Source organism: Notolepis coatsorum, assembly GCF_963971535.1.
Source record: "Notolepis coatsorum genome assembly, chromosome: 12".
NCBI classification, from domain to species: Eukaryota; Metazoa; Chordata; class Actinopteri; order Aulopiformes; family Paralepididae; genus Notolepis; species Notolepis coatsorum.
In genome coordinates this window covers 10,488,493-10,512,303 of record NC_140176.1, presented here as the reverse complement: position 1 = coordinate 10,512,303, position 23,811 = coordinate 10,488,493, and the positions used below count along the sequence as shown (strand labels likewise).

Below are 23,811 nucleotides of genomic sequence, written 5' to 3'. Positions count from 1 at the left end.
CTTGCTCAAGGACACTTCGACGACACGCTGCCCGGGAGAAGCGGGAATCGAACCGGGAACCTCCGCATTACCAGACGCATGCTCTACCTCCCGAGCCACTGTCGCCCATGCAATGTTAACAAAACATAAAATCCTTTGGTGAAATGCAATTTTCCCATTAACCCCACGTGCAGTATCAAGGACAACATTACTGGTAAATGGGAAAGGAAAAGATCATCATTTCTACCATGGACGGGGGGGAAAAGGCACCGGAAATAACAACAATGTGTGAGAGATCTATAGACCGTTCCAGTGGCATTACGTTGCTGAGGAAGAGCTTTGGTCCAAGTTGGATGACATTGCCCTGCGAGACAGAATGAAACACTTTGAGTTTTGCATTGTTAGACGAACAATAACACTTACTGTTGACTGCCGGGAGTGTATCACTTTGCTGGCTTTGTTGTACACAATTGTAAGTCGCTTTGGATGAAAGCATTAATGTAAATGTATGTCCTCCTTTGTGTGTTATATATATATATATATATATATATATATATATATATATATATATATATATATATATATATATATTATTATTATTATTATTATTATTATTATTATTATTATTATTATTATTATTATTATTATTATATTAGTGGCTCAGGAGGTAGAGCAGTCCCGGTTCGATTCCCGCTCCTCCCGGGCAGCGTGTCGATGTGTCCTTGAGCAAGACACTTAACCCCTAATTGCTCCCAATGAGCAGGTCGGCACCTTGCATGGTCGCCTCCGCCGTCGGCGTGTGAACGTGTGAGTGAAGGGGTCAAATGTGAGGAACAAATTGTAAAGCACTTTGTATAAAAGTGCTATATAAATGCAGCCATTTACCAAAATACTGTATATATATATTATAATAATAATTATAAAAAAAAGTCCACATTGCCCCCCCAGCGCAGGACCCTACAGTCGCTCACCCTGCTCCGAGCGGTAGCCCCAGCCGGTGACCCAGCAGTGGTGGCTCTGGGTGAGGGTCTGCGAGGGCGCCGGCAGACACACGGGCTGCACCGCGGCGGGGCTGAGGGACGCGGGCCACGGCTTCTTCAGCTGCAGCAGGGCGATGTCGTAGTCGAAGGTGCGCGCGTTGTAATACTCGTGCACCACGATGCGCCGGATCTCCCCCACGTGCCGGGCGTGGCCCTGGGTCAGCATGCCGAGGTGAGCCGCCCAGTGGCGCGGGTCCGACAGCCTGTCAGGGGGTCAGGGGTCAAGGCGGGTCCCAGAGAATAACATGAATCTAATGACACTTGTGGAATAATGATTCCCACCTCCACCCTCCCATTCTTATTATTCCCCCCACACCTCTCCAATCCGTCGCCCCCCCCCCCCCCCTTTCTCTCTACTTTTCTTTCTACTATAAAGACTTAGGTTTTACTGGATTGTCCCGATCCGATTTTCCGAAGATCAGGATCGACAAAAAAAAAAAAAGCGTTTTTTAATTTTTAATTTTTTTTTATTCAACAAACATGACCATGTTCACGTCTTAAACTCATACTGAGGCCTTAGTTTTGGTTTTAAATTGCATATCATCATTCATTTATTTATTGTCACACAGAGCAGAAGAATTTTGCCAAAACAAACCAATAGTATCCAGCTGCAGAACGGCAGACCAGCCACACTCTCAGACCAAAATAATTAAAATTTCTTATTATTATTTTTTGATCGGATCGGGAAATACTCAAAATCACATGATCGGGATCGGATCGGGAGCAAAAAAACATGATCGGGACATCCCAGTGGATTCTGTTGCATGGTAACACATTGTGTCTAGCTACAGTGGCTTCCTAGTTACCCAACTACAAAATAAAATGATCAAAACACAAAGCTTCTATCTTGGAAAAATAAAACGATGTAAGCTATAATATGGTGATTATTGGCACTGGTGTGCTGATCGGTGGAATTTGGCAACCAACCGCATTTCTATGTCCATGTCACACAATAAGCACCATACTGCAGCACTCCCTCTACGTCGCTTAAAGGGGCATTTCACGAAAAAAAACAATGCTGATTTATTTTGCACATCTTCTCACACATCTAAAAACCTGTGCACACATTTGTTTAGTTTGACAGTTATCGAGAGTGAATTAGTTTGAATATGCACAACCAGTGATGTCATCATCGGGGACGTTGAATCCGTGTGTTGTGTTAATCACAGGTCCTTGAAATGATGTAGATGTAGAAAAAATTGCAAAATGTGCCAAACGAATCAGCGTTGTTTTTCCGCGCAGTGCCCCTTTAAGTGTCACACTCACCTTTCCTTGCTGAAGCAGTGGGCGGCCGAGACGAGCCAATCGGAGGAGAGGACGGAGGCGCCGCAGTACAGGTTCCCGGAGAAGTGGAGGCTGACCTGCCAAGGCCACTCCCCCTCTGAAGCACTGATCCCGCCCACAATACGTCCCGGGCCAGAAGAGGAGGAGCCCCCGTTCTTCCCCGAGGAGGAGGGCCTCCCACAGGCTGCGCACACACAGGGAGGGGGGGTCTGGTCAACGTCTCGTAATAATCAATCACACAACATTTTAAATCATAGTTATTTCTACATTAAGTCTTTCAGTTTCAGCCACCACTGAAAACATTATTTCTTTTAACCTTTATTGATGATGAAGATGATGAATAGTTTTATTTTCGGTCTTTGTTTACAGATAAATCAAAAACACACGTGTGGACTTTCAAAACGGAAAAGAAAAAAAGAAAAAAATCACAAATGTACATTTACAAAGTAAGCTCTCACAAAAAAATCCAAACTCAATGACCGAAAAAAGGAATAGGCTGAAGCACATGCTTATTTTTGCCTATCCTTTACAATTCTTAAAAACTAAATATACTTTAATATAAGAAAGACATTTTTTAAATATGCTGCAATTATTTAACCAGATAAAAAGCATCGAGATAAAATCTCATTGTATAGCCAAGAAAGCAGCAACGTTTTCACACAATGGTAAACGCAACAAAAACATATAAAACACAGAGAACAACACAACAAAAAGCAATCACTACATATGTGCACATTTGGAACAATAAGGTACGTTACGTATTACTACATGAGCAGCTGGTGGTAAGGACCTTAGATAACCTCTAAAGGAACTGGCTAAAGGAACAAGTGCCACCAGTTTGAGGCTTGACTGAAGGTCATTCCAAGACCAAGGACCAAAATAAAAAAAGACTCCTTTTTCCAGCCTCAGTCCGCACAGCAGGTACCTGGAACCGTATCCAGGCACTGGATCTAAAAATCTGGCACATATATATACAGTGGTAGTTTGCCAACTCATTCAGAACGCAGCGGCCCGCCTGATCTCAAACCTACCGAAGTCGGCCCATGTCACCCCACTTCTTAGGGACCTGCACTGGCTCCCCATTGCTGCATGAATCCGCTTCAAGGCCCTCGACCTGGCATACCGTGCGGCAAAGGGAACCGCTCCCGCCTACCTCCGGTCAATGGTCTCTAACTACACACCCTCAAGACCCCTACGCTCTGCATCTTCTGGCCGCCTCAGACCTACTCCTATCCGAGCTCCGGGAGGGTCATCAAGGAGAACCTGCCTTTTCTCAGTCCTTGCCCCACAATGGTGGAATGAACTACCCACCCCAGTTAGGACAGCCGAAACCCGTCCAATCTTTCGCCGTCGACTAAAGACGCACTTCCTCAACCATTATCTCAAAACAATATATATATAATAATAATAATCTAACCTACACTGTAGCACTCAACACTTTGATGAACATTGTTACTCAGCTGACAGAGTTGTGCCCTTCCTGCTGACTTGTCGTACAGAACTTGTAAGTCGCTTTGGATAAAAGCATCCGAGCTAAATGACTAAATGTAAATGTAAAATGGCTTTATACAATAAAATAAACCAGTGCTGCATCCTGTGCATAGTAAGTGAGGACCATCCAGTTAGGCTATACAGTGTGCAATAGAACTGGCACTGTCTGCTTCCACTACTATAGGGCAGCGCATACAGTATTCTGCGATCTCCTAATGAAACAAGTTATTTGAATAATATAAGCCTACTGTTCATTCATTACACATGTGGGCTATACAGTGAGCGTGTGTGTGTGTGCGTGCGTGTGCGTGTGTGTGTGTGTGTGTGTGCGTGTGCTGAACAGGTGACCAGGAGTGCGCAACAAGACGGTATAAATATGGAATATTAATACAGTCTATTTCACTATAACTATATCCACACGATTAGGTTTAGTTCTTATTCATTAATCCACTGTCATTTGCAGTGTTGGTGTAGTGTTTTTTTTTTATTTATTTTCGGACATCACACTGCCTCTTGAGGCACGACTGCAAAACGTAATTTTTTATCATACAAATATTGTCAATCAATGTGACCCCATTGATTTTGATCTACCTATCAACAACATTATCGGTAAGTAAGAAATAGGTCCAGGGTTCCAAACATCTGAACTATCCCTTTAAGTGTGTGCGAGCGTACGTGCACATCATACACACAGTGTCTTTCTCTAACCATGCACTCATACTGGCTACTCTTACAGATGAGTAATTTAGTAAGGTCATACGGTGTATTTTTGTTTTGTGTGTGTGTGTGTGCGTGTGCGTGTGCGTGTGTGTGTGTGTCTACATGGTTAATCCATGTGTGGCGAGAATGCTGAGTCACCATCATGACAGACAGGTCTGCTAGTACCGCCTCATTAAAAAGCAACAGATTTGAGGTATGCGTGTGTGTGTGTGAATGTGTATGTGTGTGTGTGTCTGTGTGTGTGTGTGTGTGTGTCTTCGTGTGTGTGTATCTTCGTGTGCGTTTGTGTGTGTGTGTGTGTCTTTGTGTGTGTGTGTGTGTGTCTTCGTGTGTGTGTGTGTGTGTGTGTGTGTGTCTTCGTGTGTGTGTGTCTTGGTGTGTGTGTGTCTTCGTGTGCGTGTGTGTGTGTCTTTGTGTGTGTGTGTGTGTGTGTGTGTGTGTGTGTGTGTGTGTCTTTGTGTGTCTTTGTGTGTAGGTGTGTGTGTCTTTGTGTGTGTGTGTGTGTGTGTGTGTGTGTGTGTGTGTGTGTGTGTGTGTGTGTGTGTGTGCTGTGCACGCATGCAGTATCGTTGATCAAAGCCTGCTCCTGCCCGTCTGTTCCCGCCCCCTTGAGACCCCATCTTGATAAAATAACAGTGAACACAGAAAGCTATTGGAGGGGGTCGTGTCAGTGCTGCAGGTCAGTTTATTTTGTTTTATTTTTTTTTTCGTTTATTTGGACGGGACAATTCAAAATTAATGAACACTGTGGAGTGTAAAAATTGCCGGATTTAGCACAAGGCTAATTTATTTCCATCCGTTGTCCCCAAACATAAAAACAGGACTCATAGAAACAGTAAGAAATGTACAAATACATAAAAACAGAACACATCAAAACAGTAAAAAAAAATTACAAATACATAACAGCATGTCACATGTGTTCACATGACTGGTTGGACTTCAGCCATCTTTTTTGTTGCCCTCTAAAAGAAGCAAGGGTGGGGCTTTCCCTTATGGAAATGGAGAGACTGTTCCATGTTTGACTGCCTTTTATGGACAGGACGTTTTGGCCAAACGTGGTCAGTCTACGTTGGACCATGCGGTCACCTCTGGTGTCTGACAGTTGGTGCAGAGTCCAGTGTTTCTTTTTTTGTAGATGAATTCCTGTACAGGAGGGGGAGCTAGTTCATGTAGGCATTTGTAGATGAAACAAGAGCTTTTTAATTAATTAATTAATAATTATTGCAATGGTGGTATGCCAATGGTTTCCTGGCAAATACCTGGCAAAGTGCTGCAGGTCAGCTGGAACACACCTCCAGTTGAGATGATGATGAAATAACAGACACATTCTCATGAGAACAGACAAAGGGTCAAACGGAGGGGCCGGCTAAGAGGGGGGCGGGGGGGTGGAGTGTGGGGGGGGGGGGGGGGGGGGGGGGGGGGCGTTGTTCCAGAGGCGGAAAGTAAGCGGATACAAAGTGATGTAAGCTGATACGGACCAACTAGCCTATAGCTGTCTGTTGGTCAAAAACAGACTCTTGCTGAGTTTTAAGCTAGTGGTCCGTATCTGCTTCCGTTCCGCCCTGATTCTGTTCTTTTAAACCATCGATCCCGTTGTTTTTGTTTATTTTTCTGTTACCGTTCGTCCAATTGGACAGCACCTTGCTTCCTTTTTTTCTTCCGTTGACTTTTTTCACCATCTCGTTTATATAGCTCCTCTCTCGTTGTAAAGTGTCCTCGAGTCTGAGAAAGGCGCCTCTCTCTATAAATCCAATGTATTATTATTATTCTGTTGACTTGTGCTAAGCTAAGCTAAGGATAGCTTGAACGCACAGAGAAGAAACTGGTATCTATTTTCTCGTCCGACTCTAGAGAAGGCGGTAAGCGCATTTCACCATAACGTTGGTGTGGTCCTTTAAAGTTAGCCTAGCTTGGGGGGGCGCCAGAGTGGCGCACCACGTAACGCACTGCAGTACAACGCGGCCATCCCGGGTTCGACTCCCGGACCCCTTTGCCGAATGTCTCCTCCCCATATCTCCTCCCATCCTTCCTCTCTGCCGCCGGGTCTGTCCAATAAAGCAATCAAATGCGTATGTGTGTGTATTGAGCCGTGCTGTATTGTACCCATTCTGCAATCTGTTAATATAGTTTTCAATCAATTCAATCAATCAATCAAGACAGAGCACCACTCACCACAGTCCTTCTCGTCGCTGCGGTCCCGACAGTCAAACACTCCGTCACACTTTGCGTTCTTCTTCCGGATGCAGCTTCCGCTGCTGCACTGGTACCTGATCGTGGAGCAGCTCGTCTCTGAAAACACAAACAACACAGCGACTAACAATTAGGGTTGGGCACCGAAAACCGGTTCTAATAGGAAACGGTTCCTAACTTCCGGTTCTGGAACCGGAAGTAACATTTCAATTCTTAATTTCGATACTTTGTTAATTAATACCCTAGTTACAGTACAGCAACCAAATTAAACTGTATCAAGTCAACTGAAAATGTGAATAGTATGAAAAAATATTAAGATTTTTCAACAAAAAAATATATCTCCTGCGAAATAAGCTGTGACCTGTTTTGACCTGCACCTCAAAGAATCGGAATCGAGAATCGTTTAGAACAGGAATCGATATGGAGAATCGGAACCGGAATCGTTCAAATCCAAACGATGCACAACCCTACTAACAATACTAGTCTATTTTATGTAGTAAATGTCTTTGTTCCTGAGCATTAACCCTTTCACTGCCACACGACATAAGGTTAACCTTCTGTCGTGTGGCAGTGAAAGGGTTAACCGTGTTGGTAGTGCGGCGGTAAAATACAAGCATTTCATATACAACCGTGGGCATTGAACCGCTGGAGAACTAACGGCTGGATAACTTGAGAACTGTTAGGACCGTCTGACTCTTAATACTAAACACTGAACGGACTTTGGTGCAGTGTACTACCACAATATATACCATGTATATTATATTAATATATAATTATTATTATTACCATTATTATTGATTGAAATCTGCCTGTACCTCCCCTCCCCCTGCTGCTATGACAACAGAATTTCCCCCAAGGAGATCAATAAAGGAATACTTGACTCGACATGTTTGTTTTTAGTTTCAATACCTAGATGCATGCAACATCAAATACGTTTACTACTAGAGTATTATCCTAGCGTGGTACATTTACATTTTGTCATTTAGCCGCGGCCGCTTTTATCCAAAGCAACTTACAGGTTCTGTATGACAATTCATCAGGAAGGGTACGACTCTTACAGCCGAGTAACAATGTTCATCAAACAGTGCTGAAACTTGGGTGCTGCAGTGATGAGTGCATAGTAGTAAAGACATATTCGTATAGTAGGAGGAGTGCATGATAGTATAAGACAGTAAGAATGTTAGTTATTATTATTAAAAACATTTTTATTTAAGATATTGATTAAAGAAGTGTGTTTTTAGTCGACGGCCAAAGATCGATCAGGTCTCGGCTAACTGTGGTGGGAAGTTCGGAGAATAGGGGGTACCTGTATTTCTACTTTTTTCTTAAGTAAAGTAACGTTGTACTCTTTACACACACACACACACACACACACACACACACACACACACACACGCACGCGCACGCACGCACACACACACCCACGCGCAGGAAGATGTGGAGAACCAGCACATTCGTACCCAGAGTGCAGTTGGCTTCGTCCCTCCCGTTGCTACAATCTCTCTCTCCGTTACACACGTAGAAGGGGTGCAGAGGTATGTTGGCACCACAGTTCTTAGTGGGCCTTGCTGTGAAAAGAATACACACCGGTGATTACCATAACAAGGACACACAGTGTGTCATACAGACACACGAAGCTGTAGCCGGTCTCGGCCTCACACACAAAGCGCAGTGCCTGTGACTCGCACTAGGGGCAGAGTGGTGAACTGTCAGTGACCCTCCACTCCACTGTAAGTGAAAGTACAGACGGGTGCGATTTCATCACCCACTCCTGTCCCCGTTTTCTCCATTGACTTCCATAGAATTGGACTTGAAAAGGACACCGACAGTGACGGGAGGGTGATGATTAGTATTTTCTTTGAACCCTCAGGGTCCGGACAACATGACACACAGACAAGACATCAATTACACACAGTATCCCACACAGTGTGTTGGAGTGTTCCGAGTCCCATTCAAATGTATCGAGGGACATTGCTCTCTGCTTTGTCAGCGGGAGAGACTAACTCATTTCACGAACGCACGCTATCGTTGATATTAAATAAATAATATTAAATATGATGGCTTTATTTAAATGAATGAATGTTAACTGGTACAATTACTGTTGGCCCCATAGAACTGGAGGACTATGTATGAAAAAAGGGCTACAATTCCTAAACAGTTCAATTAAAGCTGAAAGTCTGACCTTTAATCTCATAGTCATTGTTCATTTCAAGCCTTTATTTATACAGGTCAAATCTCATTGGGGACACCTGATCCACCATCAAACAAACACAATACATAAAACAAGTTCCAGACAAATACAAGACAAGTAACTCAACAAAAAAATCTAAGAGAAGCTAAAATCTAGATAAATTAAGAGCAAGAACAAGAACAGGCCCCCATGGATGCCCTCTCAATATTGCGGACATTGCGCTCGTCACCAAAGCGAGAGACACTGTGGTATCGAATCCGGCTGTCAGCGTTGCCTCCGGCTTGGCCGGCCGTCATACTGGCTCGATTGGCAGAGTCAGCGGGAGGGAAGCCGGTGGGGTGGTAATCTGATCGTAGTAAACAGCGACTCCTACAGGTCGGTCTGGGCGCCTGCACAGCAAGGACAGGAGATGTCGAGGGTAGTGTGAGCCTCCCACACGTTACACCTCGCCAATGAGGGTCCGCGCTGGCAGGTGAAAAGAAGTGGCGGGCTGACTCTGCATGTATCGGAGGGGACATGCGATAGTATCCATCTACCCTCCCTACGACCGACCAGTGGGGGGCACGTGCGAGCAACGATCAAGACAGGGGAGGGAGAATTGGCACGAGAGGAAATTGGGATGGGAGAAAAATCACAGAAAAAGGAGAAAAAGTGGATAAAAAAATTTAATAAAAAAATACGTTTAAAATCCCCAATAGGGAGGTGTAGTGGTTACGTCATTTTCGTTTTTTCCTGTTCCACCCTCTGTTCCACTTAATGTATTTGCCCATTGACCATTTCTAAATTGGCTCGTTTTAGATAAATAAAGCATTAACGTTGGCATGGTGTACCTTTCTGTGCGTATTTATCCACAACCTATAGCTCAACATGAAAATATTCGCAATTAATCGTAAAGGTAGAAAAATAACAACGTTTATGTTTTCGTTCACTGGGAAACTACACTGCTATTTGGCGCTGCTGACTGACGTCACCACAGCATAGACGCCTGGCTTTAGTCACAGACCTAGGATCAGATTTCCCTTACATTCGATAAGCTTAACAATTCGTACAATGGGAAAATAACTGACCCTGAATCTGTGGCTAGTATCTCTCTGGTGATCATATCCATTTAACAGATGAAGCCAAACACCATTTCTAAAAGCAACAACCACGTTATCATTATTTGTATTCACTGCATATTAAATCACTGTAAATACTAATGTAAATCATTGTTTCGTTGTACATATTGTGTATAGTATATAACGTTATTGTTTTTACGCCGGGCTCTACATGCCCCGATTTAACACTATGATCGCCGCGGACGAGTTTTCACGTCATTCCGAGCCATGCTCATTCTGCCGAAGACGCTGTTCTGAAGGATCAGATTAAACCGAATATATATATTTATTTATATATATATATTTAATTGTATTTGTATATCCCCTGATATCCCTTGTATATTCCTTGTACAATATGCATTGAATATCCCTTCTAGTCTACTGAACATCCCATAATAGTCTCCATTCTACCATTGGACGAGACCTTGGTGCCAGGTCGCCATACCCCTCAGACCAGGTTCAATCGTACCGCTCAACATGTATGGACAAGTCCTAGTTCCGCGTAGGAATATGTCTACCGCACCACTAATGGTACTATTTGTTCATAGTGCGTATATATACTGCGCTATTAAAGTAGAGCTTTCTTTTTAGTCCAGTTCCTTACCCTCCAACAGAGTGACAGACGCAAAAGCCTCCCCGCGAACCACGTGTGGGCAGTAAGGCCAATTCGGCCCAGTATCGGCATTGAGACATCGTGTATATTAATATTTGAATAGTCATATTTGGCACTATATCGTCGAGTTGGACGTATTCTATTAAGCTAATAATAGTCTATTCATATATAGTGCCTCGTGCGGTAAGAGTTCTATAGTAATCAGCACCCCCATCGTTTCGGGCATCAGCTGGACGCTTATCCAGGGTGGTTGACCCCACGTGAAGCTGCACCCCGAGGAGCTCCAGGCCAAAGAGCGAGTGGACCTGTATATTGGATTATTCTACCGACGACGGCTAGCCTTCCCCGGCTTGGATTATGCTTTGAGTACTTTGATTATTCTATGGATAAAGGCCAACACTGCGGTGTGTTGGAAATACCCCCCCCGGAGAGGACGACAGGTAAGAAGACGCTCTACACGACGAGGTCGCCTCACGTCTCTCCATCGTGGACCGGAGGACGCCGGCCACAGAGAGTCCAACTGCTTTCATCTGTGGATCGAGGATCGCTGGGCACCGGGTCGCACGACTGTGGGCTCTCCCAGGATACCCTCGGCCAGACGGGATACAGCCAGACTCTACCCCCCCCCCTCCAGCTGTCCTACAAGCAGTCGGAACCTTCCCCTAGTGTATCCAGCTATATAATCATTCAAGTATCATTGCTATTGTTCCCTAAATATTCCAGGTTGTATATTTGCTTCCTGCGCAATCAGAGATTGGACATTCGATATTGATCTACCTACGAATACTCATTTGCCATAAAAGTGCATACTATTTCAAATCATAAATGTAATTAAGTGATCGTTGTACATACCTTTTGCTATGTATTATTATTAAACGCAGACTTTCGACTTGGTACATTTGTGTTGGATCCGTTTCATCAGGTGGGAGTGTTTATCATAATTATTTATACCTAGTACTGGGTGGCCAGAGTCTAAAGTACAAGAGGTAGTGGTAGTAAGTATCATATCTAACCATACAGTCAGGGAATTGTACCCCTCAGTTACAATTGGTCCTTCGAGCCGGAGGGTAGTCAGTGTAATATTAATATAGTGTTATTAATATTAAAATGGCCTATGATGAACACTCCACGAAACGATCCTCCTAACCAACAACGCCCGCGGCGCAAACGACAGCTCCCTCAGTACCTAGAGGCTTACGCTGTCAGTCAACAACCTAGTCTTCTACCAACAGTAAACGCGGTAAAACTAGAAAGTAAAATTATGTCTAACCCTAACGACCAGGCTACCCCGACCATGGAGGCCCCTATGGGTTCTAGCGTAACTGACCCAGCTCACGGTGGGGACCAGGGGGAACCAGACATGACTTTACACCCCGCCAATACCGAAGAAGTAGTCCCCGACGAGTCCCGGGAGGAAGACAACACTACCGAGAGAGAACTCGGCACGGAAGAAGATGAGGAGAGCACCGTGGAGATAGAGCTCCAAGACTCCGCACGGAGTACCCCAAGGGACGGCTCCCCTATACAACCGTCTTCTCCCAGCGAGGCAGAGAGGACACTACAGCAGGCATTCCTCGTCAGCCTGAAAGCCTCTACTGAACGCGATAGACTCCAGGGTGAACGCGATCGATTGCAGATACAGCAACGGAGCGAAGAAGAGCACATACGCCTGGAAATAAGACGCATTCAGATGGAAGAGAATATGGCAAGAGACCGGGTCGACGCCCAGCGCGCCGCCACCGGTGCCCAGAGAGAATCGGATCTCACCAAGCGCGAAGCCGAGCGCGACAGAGCACAAGCGCAACTAATAGAACAGCTGATCAGAAGGACGACAACACCCCCTCCCTCCACCAGAGGCTCCAGGAACTCGTCTAGACATCACTCCAGGGCGGCATCCCCTAGCCGAGTAAGCGACCCTGAACTTGACCAACAGACGAGGTTTATACCCCCCGCAGACCCCCTTCCCCAACCGGTCCAAGCGAGACCCAGCCACCGGGAAGGAGCAGCATACACTGCGGAGAGGCTAAACCAGAGACTACAAGCCCTGGATGACCTAACGGAAGACGAAGAGGAAGAGGAGGAGAACCACGCCCGACGACAGCACAGTACTCTACCGGACCAGGAGGTCCAGTACAGCCCAGGCTATACCCCCGCGGAGCTGCGCTACAGACCCCCGACGCTATTCACGGGTGAGCACGACGCACGACCCGCACCAAGGAACAGCACCTGGACCAGCGGGCCATGGTACACAGCCGGTACCAGCCCACGCCAAGGAGCAGGAGGAGACTCGCCTAGGAGGCCTCTCCCCCAACGCTCGCCGATGTATCAACAATCCGCGTCATACATTGGCACACCTATGGTACCAGACTTCACCCAGGAGAACCGGGCCCAGTATACGGAGCTCCGCATGTGTCTGGAGACAATGTTGGTGGATGTCATTGATGAACGCCATAAATACGCGATACTACTGAAGCATTTAAAGGTACCCCGCGCGCACAACATAGCGCTCGCCTACGCCACTTCCACGACCCCATACACCGCAGCGCTGGTAGCGTTGGACCAGAGATATGGACGTATATGGGATTACGTGATCCAGGAGATCAGGCACATCGACCGCCTACCCCCAGCAACAGACAATCGAGCACTGGACGACCTGTCCATCAGAGTGCAGTCCCTAGTAGGGATGCTGGGAGCGCAGAGGGAAAAGGGTAGGCATGAACTATACGCCAACTCAAATGTAGAGAGGATCTTGGAGAAGCTACCGCCCGCCCGACAGGAGCGCTTTAGGCGGCAGAGAGACCACCGAGACCCTAATGGCCCCGAACCGAACCTCCTCGATCTAGCCGACTTCCTGGCGAGAGAAGTCAGCAGCTTACGGCTAGATACATTCGGACGGAGCACCCCTGGCTCCAGAGAAGGAACCAGGAGACTAAATGATGGAAGAAGATCGGTGACTGTCATGCACCAATCGGAGTCAGTGCCAAGCAGTAGGAGCCACAGTACCCCCTCAAGAAAGGAGAAGTGGAAGATAGTGTGCCCCTACTGTGAGAAAGAACACTGGCTGTCACAATGTGACTCATTCCCCAAGATGAATGCGGAGGAAGCGAGTCAATGGATAAAGTCCAACAGACGCTGTTTTCGCTGTGCGCGATCACACATGGCAGCCGAATGCCGCTTAAAGAAAAAGTGCAGTCGGTGCGATGGAGCCCATCTGGACATACTCCACGACAGTAACAGACGGCGGCCTCCACCCGCACCATCAAGCAGCAAAGCAAGCGGCATGTACATCGACCCCGCCAGCAGCAGCGGAGCCAGAGTGCTCTTAAAGGTAGTCCGTGTGACATTGAGCTACCAGAATAAAGTCATGGACACTTACGCCGTCCTTGATGACGGGTCAGAGAAGACCCTTCTGCTCGCGTCCGCTGCGGCCCAGCTAGGGCTGCGGGGGAGCGAAAACCAAATGACAATTCGGACAATAAGAAGAGATTTGAAAACGATAAAGGGCGAGAATGTCTCATTCTCTATCGCAGCAAGCGGCCAGCCCGAGCGACGGTACAGGATTACAGACGCTTTCACCAGCCAAGAAATAGGACTCTCGCGGTACACATACCCCGTAGCCAAGCTGATGGAGAAATATGTACATCTACGCAAGCTACCGATCCCACTCATAGACGGTGCTACCCCGACACTGTTGATAGGCTCCGACCATGCAGACCTCATTGTCCCGATAGACCGGGTTCATACCGGACCCAGAGGCTGTCCTGCAGCAGTCGAGACCCGCCTAGGATGGACTCTCCAAGGCCCACTCGCCAAATCTCTCAACCGAACCACAGCCACTAGCTGTCTCCACTCCCGAGTCACAGAGGGAGACACCGCACTCCTGCAGCATGTAGAGAGGCTATGGACCTTAGAACAAATGCCCTTTAAGAACGAAAAGAAAGACATTCGCTCTAAAGACGACATCTACGCCATTAACCTCCTCGAGACGGGAACAAAGAGAGTCCCAGTCAGCGGCGTGTTGAGATATGCCACGCCACTCCTGCGGCGGGAAGGGATGCCTACCTTTCACGCAAAGAAAGACGCCACAGAGCGGTACCTACTAAACACAGAGCGGCGCTTAGCCAAGGACCCCGCCCAAGAAAGTGTATACCGCGCTGAGATTGAGAAGCTCATCACAGCGGGACACGTCACAAAGATTGACATTAAAGAGGCCGACCAGACGACTGAATCGTGGTACGTGCCCCACCACAAGGTTCATCACAACGGCAAAGACCGCATCGAGTTTAACTGCAGCTACCAGATCGGATCCCAAAATCTGAATAAAGAGCTATTGCCCGGTCCTACACTCGGCCCCTCCCTACTAGGCGTACTACTCCGCTTCCGCCAGGACAAGGTGGCTATCAGCGGGGATATCAAAGGGATGTTCCTGCAGGTGAGATTAGTAGAGGAGGACAAGCCCCTGTTGCGGTTCCTATGGAGAGAGAGGCCAGGAGATGAGCACCCAGCCATCTACCAATGGGAAGTCCTCCCTTTCGGAACTACATGCAGCCCATGCTGTGCTACATTTGCACTACAGAGACATGTCGCAGAGGACCCAGCAGCGGACGAAGAGGTCCGACACAGTGTGAAGAACAGCTTCTACGTAGATAACTGTCTACAAAGCGTTTCGACCCAGGAAGAAGCCGAGGCTCTCCTACATAAACTCCGCGCCTCTCTGATCAAAGGCGGCTTTGATCTCAGGCAGTGGGCCAGCAGCGATCCGCACGTACTGCGCAGCCTCTCCTCCGAGGACAAGGCAGCGAGCAGCGAGACCTGGATGGCCACAATCCCAGGAGAAGCCCAAGAGATGACACTAGGACTAGTGTGGCGCTTCAAAACAGATTCGCTCCACTATAGACACAAACCCCTGACCACGGAGCAGGGAAGGTCGACGGCAATACCGACCACCAGACGGAGTGTGTACAGAACACTCGCCCGACAATATGACCCGTTAGGATGTATACTACCGTACACCACCAGGGCAAAGATGATTGTACGAGCATTGTGGGACAAGGACCAGGGCTGGGACGACCCCATTCCCGCACACCTTGCATCCACCTGGAGAGAGTGGGAGATGGAACTCCACTCACTCCCAGGCGTTAATATACGCCGAAGCTACTTCCCACCCACGGTGAGGCCAGAGACATGTAAAATGGATCTACACGTCTTCAGTGACGCCTCCGAGGTCGCCTACGGATCAGTAGCCTACTTGCGGGCCCAAGAAGAGGGGGGAGAGATCTACACAGCATTCATCCTCGCCCGCTCGAGAATAGCCCCACGCAAGCAACAGTCTATCCCACGTCTAGAGCTCTGCGCAGCCCTCGCAGGAGCGCATCTAGCCACGCTCATCCAACGTGAGCTCACCATTCCGGTGCATAGAACAATCCTGTGGTCAGATTCCACGACAGTACTCGCCTGGATCAAATCGGATTCATGCAAATACAAAGTCTTCGTGGGAGTCAGAGTCACTGAGATTCAAGAGTTAACCGGAGAGTTAACCGGAGAAGCAAACTGGCGCTATGTTGATACAAAACACAACCCAGCTGACGTCATCACCCGGGGAATGTCCCTAGATGACTTAACCCGTCATAACATCTACAGTGACGGACCAGCATTCCTCAAGCTCCCGGAAGGAGATTGGCCCACGCCCACCCCGAGGGAAGCAAGTGACGAGGAGGCTGAGAATAAGAAACCCATGTTCTGTGGATTGAGCGCTGTTGTCTCCGCAGACCCCAACATAGACGATTGCATTACCATAGAGAGTGCGCAGCAACGGACATTCCTGCGGCACCACCCAGAGATTAAGTCCCCCGCTGATATGTCAGCAGCTGACTACGAGGAAGCAGAACTGCTTCTACTGCAACGAGCCCAGAGAGACTCGTTCCCCGATGAACTAGACTGTCTACAGGGAGGAAAGCCCGTCCCATCAGACAGCAGATTGATTCATCTGGCCCCCGAGAGTGACACACATACCCTCATCAGAGTGGGTGGTTGCCTGCGGAGAGCCCCCAATTTACCGGATGACATTAAGTACCCGATCGTATTGAACAGCCGACATAAGGTCACAGAGCTGATTATAAAGAAATACGACGAGGATGTACACCACGCAGGAGCAGAGAGAGTCTTCGCGGAAATCAGACGTCGTTACTGGATACTTCAAGGAAGAGAGGCGGTGCGACGCTTCCAGCGAACCTGTCTAGACTGCCGAAAATGGCGCGCGCAGCCCAGCATACCACGGATGGCTGACCTACCTCCATGTCGCCTCCGACTCGGCGACAAGCCATTCCACTCAACAGGCATGGACTGTTTTGGCCCGCTGCACATAAAGAAAGGAAGAGGCACCGAGAAGCGGTGGGGTATTGTATTCAAATGCATGACCACCAGAGCGATACATATCGAGCTCCTTCCGACCATGAGCGCAGACTCATTCCTTATGGCCTTCCGAAGATTCACATCACGGAAAGGAAAACAGTCTACATTATTGTCCGATCACGGGACAAACTTCAAAGGCGGAGAAAGAGAGCTGAGGGAGAGCTTCCAAGCTATGGGCCCAGAACTTAAGACCCACCTCGCTCCAGCCCAGATTGACTTCCAATTCAACCCCCCAAACGCACCCCACTTCGGTGGAACTTGGGAACGAGAAGTACGTTCTATAAAGACAGCCCTGTACGCAGTACTTGGGGCCCAGACTGTGGCGGAAGAAGTCCTAATGACAGTCCTCACGGAGATTGAGGGAGTATTGAACTCAAAGCCCCTCGGTTACGTCTCCAGTGATGTAGCAGATGTCGACCCAGTCACCCCCAACACCCTCCTGATGGGGCGGCTAGATCCCGCGTTACCCCAGACAATGTACCGGCCTGAAGAAGCGAACGGCCGACGAATGTGGAGGTACAGCCAAGTATTAGCCGACAAGTTTTGGAGCAGTTTCCTACTGCACTACCTACCGTCTCTAAAGACCCGCCAGAAGTGGGTAAAAGAGAGAGACAATTTGACGGAAGGAACAGTCGTCATGATTATTGACCAGTCACTACCCAGAGCTATGTGGCCGGCTGGCCGCGTAAGCAAAGTGATCACCGGTGCCGATGGCAAGGTCCGAGCAGCTGAAGTACTCGTCCAGGGGCGCATTTACACCCGTCCTGTGGCAAGGCTCATAGAACTGCCCCGACTCCCAGACACAATCGATGATGACTATGACCCTATGACTTTGTGAGTTGACTGACCCTTACAGCGAACCCTTGAGTGGTAGACAGTGCGGTTAATCTGTCTCTGCTTAACTAATTGGGTTGGGACCAATTAGGGGGCGGCTGTTCTGAAGGATCAGATTAAACCGAATATATATATTTATTTATATATATATATTTAATTGTATTTGTATATCCCCTGATATCCCTTGTATATTCCTTGTACAATATGCATTGAATATCCCTTCTAGTCTACTGAACATCCCATAATAGTCTCCATTCTACCATTGGACGAGACCTTGGTGCCAGGTCGCCATACCCCTCAGACCAGGTTCAATCGTACCGCTCAACATGTATGGACAAGTCCTAGTTCCGCGTAGGAATATGTCTACCGCACCACTAATGGTACTATTTGTTCATAGTGCGTATATATACTGCGCTATTAAAGTAGAGCTTTCTTTTTAGTCCAGTTCCTTACCCTCCAACAGAGTGACAGACGCAAAAGCCTCCCCGCGAACCACGTGTGGGCAGTAAGGCCAATTCGGCCCAGTATCGGCATTGAGACATCGTGTATATTAATATTTGAATAGTCATATTTGGCACTATATCGTCGAGTTGGACGTATTCTATTAAGCTAATAATAGTCTATTCATATATAGTGCCTCGTGCGGTAAGAGTTCTATAGTAATCAGCACCCCCATCGTTTCGGGCATCAGCTGGACGCTTATCCAGGGTGGTTGACCCCACGTGAAGCTGCACCCGAGGAGCTCCAGGCCAAAGAGCGAGTGGACCTGTATATTGGATTATTCTACCGACGACGGCTAGCCTTCCCCGGCTTGGATTATGCTTTGAGTACTTTGATTATTCTATGGATAAAGGCCAACACTGCGGTGTGTTGGAAATACCCCCCCCCGGAGAGGACGACAGGTGAGAAGACGCTCTACACGACGAGGTCGCCTCACGTCTCTCCATCGTGGACCGGAGGACGCCGGCCACAGAGAGTCCAACTGCTTTCATCTGTGGATCGAGGATCGCTGGGCACCGGGTCGCACGACTGTGGGCTCTCCCAGGATACCCTCGGCCAGACGGGATACAGCCAGACTCTACCCCCCCCCCTCCAGCTGTCCTACAAGCAGTCGGAACCTTCCCCTAGTGTATCCAGCTATATAATCATTCAAGTATCATTGCTATTGTTCCCTAAATATTCCAGGTTGTATATTTGCTTCCTGCGCAATCAGAGATTGGACATTCGATATTGATCTACCTACGAATACTAATTTGCCATAAAAGTGCATACTATTTCAAATCATAAATGTAATTAAGTGATCGTTGTACATACCTTTTGCTATGTATTATTATTAAACGCAGACTTTCGACTTGGTACATTTGTGTTGGATCCGTTTCATCAGGTGGGAGTGTTTATCATAATTATTTATACCTAGTACTGGGTGGCCAGAGTCTAAAGTACAAGAGGTAGTGGTAGTAAGTATCATATCTAACCATACAGTCAGGGAATTGTACCCCTCAGTTACAACGCCGTATCTCGTCTTTGATGTCAATATATCAAAAATCTGTCATCGAAATCATATTTCCTTTCGGGAGCCCTGAGACACACTGCTGATCTCCTCTCAACTCTCTAGCGGTTCAAGAGCGCCATCTGGTGGCCGATCGGCAGATCGCCAACCGGATATTAACCTTTGAACCGGTAGTGCTCACTCCATATGTGGTCCGATCACTCGCTATAGCTCCCGCGACTCCATCTTGAAACACTGGATAATAGATTGCTCGCCCTAACTCAATAAACAACGTTATTTGGACGTATATACTATTATACAACCTGGAAATGGATCGGGCATTTCTACATCCCATAATAGAAAAAAATCTGTTCCACGCTCATCTGCCAGCGGCGCGAGGAAGCCACGGTAAGATTCAGCGTTATTTTCTAACGTTTTCTATACTAACTGATCTGATGAACATATGACCCACTCTGGATGAATCATCTAACGTTGCCCACAGAATTATAAACGATCCCCCGCCCATCCGGTCAACATCAGATGATGCGTAGAAACTTCTAGAAGTACGTGCAGTTGAAATTTTTTATCTCGCACAGATTCCTACCAAACTGTATTTGATCATCAATATAATGCATTTAGGGCTATAAATCACGTTCTGAAGAAAGCTGCAGAAAACGATAAAAACATACTTATACTTTAGACCATATAACTTTTTCATTCACATATTCATACTAAAATATTATTTTAGTATGAATATGTGAATGAAAAAGTTTAACGTTGCTACACCCTGAACAATACATATAGGACATTGAATGGGCCATAATAATGGCAGTTTAGCAATAGAATTTAAAAAGTTATAGCCCTGCAAAGAAGGGGAACTTCTCCATAGACAAATAGAGCTGGCGAGGGATGGTAAATTATGAATTTAACCCATGGCGATTAAAGTGTTAAAATGGTTATCTCCTCTTTGTATACTTTTTAGAGAATAATGCTATACAGCGTTATATATATCGTTCTTATTTACTTTTGTCCTCACAGACAAAGTATTCTGCCAGGGAACTTATGGACATGACAGTAGTAGTTATAAGGTTTTTGAGCTTGTAACGTTAGTTAGCTATCGTGGCATCAGCCGGCCGTGACGTGTAGCTAGCTAGCTTGCTAGCCGGCATGATGCATGCAGTGCACAGGTTTGAGAAGAGGACCTGCACATTTTACTCGGTCCCGAAACGCCTCTACATGCCCCGATTTAAAATGGTTAACGACATTGCTAACGTCTAGTACGTTTAGCGAGGTGACGTTAACGTTAGCTAGCTAGCTAGCTTGCTGGCCGTGACGTGGTTCAGGCGACAGCACTGAACAGGCTGGCTAGTGAACAACAGGCTGCCTACTGGTAATTGTAGTTCTTTTTTTTTACAACTAATTAAAAACCTTATAACTACCTTTATTTCAACCAAAAATGCTTAAACAATAATGTTAGTGGTAGAAGGGAACTCATTTTGTGCAAAAATGGAAAGCTTGCCAATGTTCATGCGGCAGAATTGTTACAATAGCCGATAATCCATTTTCCCAATGATAAATCTCCATACGGGTGGAACAACCAGTGACGTCAGACTACACCTCCCTATTGGAATTAGGTTTGGGAGCCTCAGTTCCTTTTGTAATAAGTTCCACGTTCCATTGTTGCATGTCAAATCAATGTGATGAGTACAGAGACAAAGCAACAATGTAATGTTTCACTGGACTACTCAGACTTATGGACTGTGTCATATATATATATATATATATATATATATATATATATATATATATATATATATATATATATATATAGTATATCAATTAGGGGTGTAAAGGAACCGTTTCAGTGTGTACCGTACCGTACCGAACGGCTGTGTAGTGTACCGAACTAATACAACGGTATGTAAACCACTAACGACCGCCCACCGTTTTTTTCACAGTCTAATATAATAATTATTATTTAATTTCTTTATTTGTTTACAAGTCGATTATTAATTTCAATATAGAATATTCGTTGACAGCCCTACAAGTACAATTAGTTACTGCACACTACATCACCCCTGAGTGGAACATGGAAAGCCAAACTTTCCCCCGCTGTACCAAAAACCCGTACCGAACCGTGACTTCAAAACCGAGGTACGTACCGTACCGTGGTTTTTGTGTACCGTCACACCCCTAATATCAATACAAATAATTATATCAATATCACCAATTGCAAGAAGGAGAAAATTAAATACTAAATTAAATACGAAAATGAATAACTCCGCGTGTCGGTACGTACAGCAGAAGACCTCATCGCTCTCATCCTGACAGTCATCCAGGCCGTCGCAGCGGCGCGTCTTCTCCACACAGAAGCCTGAAGAACACTGGAAGTGGCCCTCAGGACAGGCTGGGAGGGGGGGGAGGGAGAGAGAGAGAGAGAGAGAGAGAGAGAGAGAGAGAGAGAGAGAGAGGTCAATTCATGTTACAGCAGATAAATAGGAGCTCCAAAAAAACACAGCAAACATACATAACAAGAAGAACACAGACAGACATGTACAGTACAGATCAAACAAACAAGCAACCACAACCATCCGCCCACCCACCCACCTCAAAGCCGCCCTCTCCTGCCTCCTCCATTGATGGCACAAATGGAGGTAGTTATAAATGAGAATTTGTATCTTTTGTTTTTAGTTGCAGGGGTCTCCAAACGTTGGCCGATGGAGAGCAATAGAAAGCCATAGAAATCGAATACATTTCTATGTAGAGATGGAGAGAGTGAGAGAGTCAGACAGAGAGAAAGAGATGGAGATAAAGAGAGTGAGTGAGAGAAATGGAGAAAGATGGAGAGAGAGCGGGGGATCAGGAATGAAGCAAAAGGGACTATTGCACTGTATATTGTACTGTTTGTATTTGGATAAAAAAAAACTTCAATTCAATAAGCTTTATTGGCATGAATGAAGTACATTTCAGTATATATTGCCAACGCATTGGTTAGTCAATCAATACTTAATCAATACAATCAAAATACTTCTGAAGTTAATCATGTTTTGAGAGTAATGTTTGTTTTTACATGTCATCATCATTATTATCTGCATGTGTGGTGGCTAACGAAGGTTCCCTCTAATAAAGTTATCAATCAATACAGAGAGAACAAGAAGCCAGGGATCAATATTTGTTCGGATCAAAGTTGAGAGAGAGAAGTGTAGAAGCCAAAAGACAAGGGAGGTGGTTATGTAAAATAGTCAAACAAAAAACAAATTTATTTTAAAGGTATTTATAGGATATTTGTAAGATTTTCAGTGTAGACCTAATTGTATACAAATTACGTGGATTAAGCATGTAATTTAATGGTCGAGTCTAAATGAGCCTCACTTTACCAAACTTAACCATTACCATTCTATTCTTATGCCATGTAATTCTAACGTGGTTGAGTCAACAACATGGTCCTCATTGCAAACAATTGCAAATCTTACAAATAGCATTGTTTATGTTCCTTGCTTTTATGTTTAAAATACACCTATATATATATTCACTTATATAAATCTAATACATTTCTATGTATAGAATTTCAATATTAGAATAATACATTTTTACGGGATGTCCGATATTATTGGCCTACCAATATTATCGGCCGATATTGGCATTCAAATGTGATATCGGAAAATATCAGTATCGGTTTTCAAATTTTATTTTATTTTTTAAATGAGATTTTATTTATTTTTTACATTTCTATAACATTTATTTACCCACGCAAGCAAGTAAGAACAAATTCTGATTTTATTTATTGTAAAAAGTATGCATAATGTTGTGTTAATTCCACAACAAGACATATGTAATGTTAATTACCTGAAATTATTCAGTTTTTTTAAACCCTGCATATATCGGTATTGGTTGATATCGGTATCGGAAATTAAGAGTTGGACAATATCGGTATATCGGTATCGGTAAAAAAGCCAATATCGAGCATCCTTTTTTTTTAGTTTAATCCACTATTTCTATTTATGAACCGTAACAAACTAATAACTAATAACTTTCTAAAATTCTGAACTAAAATGACTGAAACGCTTCATCGTCCTCCACCGGGCGAGTTGCCGGGCAGGCAGACCGTACACAGGTCACCACCACGCGGCCTCTGGTCTTACGCTGGCTGATGTTGTAGCTGCTGTACGCGGCCTGGAACGGCTGCGCGGCGCCGCGGGAGCTGCAGCGGAACTCCACGTCGGGGTCGTCGTCGGCGATACGGAACACGGTGGAGTGGCCCACGTAGCTGCCGCAGAATCTACACCGGGAAACCAGAACTTCATTGGCTAACGCTCGTTTATAAAAACCCTCCTTGCTCTGACCCCCCTCCTCATGTGATACACCTGTCATCTACTCCCTGTAACACCAGAGCTGCTCACCATATCTCGCTAGATGTTCCCTGTGTCAACACTTCCTTTTGTCGACCCTCCTTCCAATTTGCTGCTCGCAGC

At 46.0% G+C, this 23,811-nt stretch overlaps 1 protein-coding gene across 1 annotated transcript in view; it reads right to left on the bottom strand.

Moving 5' to 3' along the window:
- The window catches only part of LOC311237608 (uncharacterized protein), a gene marked incomplete at both ends in the record, with an annotated part of 81,782 nt that overhangs the window by 43,922 nt on the left and 14,049 nt on the right, over window positions 1–23,811 (bottom strand). Inside the window, 6 exons of the mRNA XM_084325546.1 lie at window positions 951–1,222; window positions 2,286–2,487; window positions 6,687–6,803; window positions 8,165–8,272; window positions 21,639–21,746; window positions 23,482–23,618. Coding sequence (XP_084181672.1) covers window positions 951–1,222; window positions 2,286–2,487; window positions 6,687–6,803; window positions 8,165–8,272; window positions 21,639–21,746; window positions 23,482–23,618 — 944 coding nt within the window. The remainder of the gene's footprint in view (window positions 1–950; window positions 1,223–2,285; window positions 2,488–6,686; window positions 6,804–8,164; window positions 8,273–21,638; window positions 21,747–23,481; window positions 23,619–23,811) is intronic.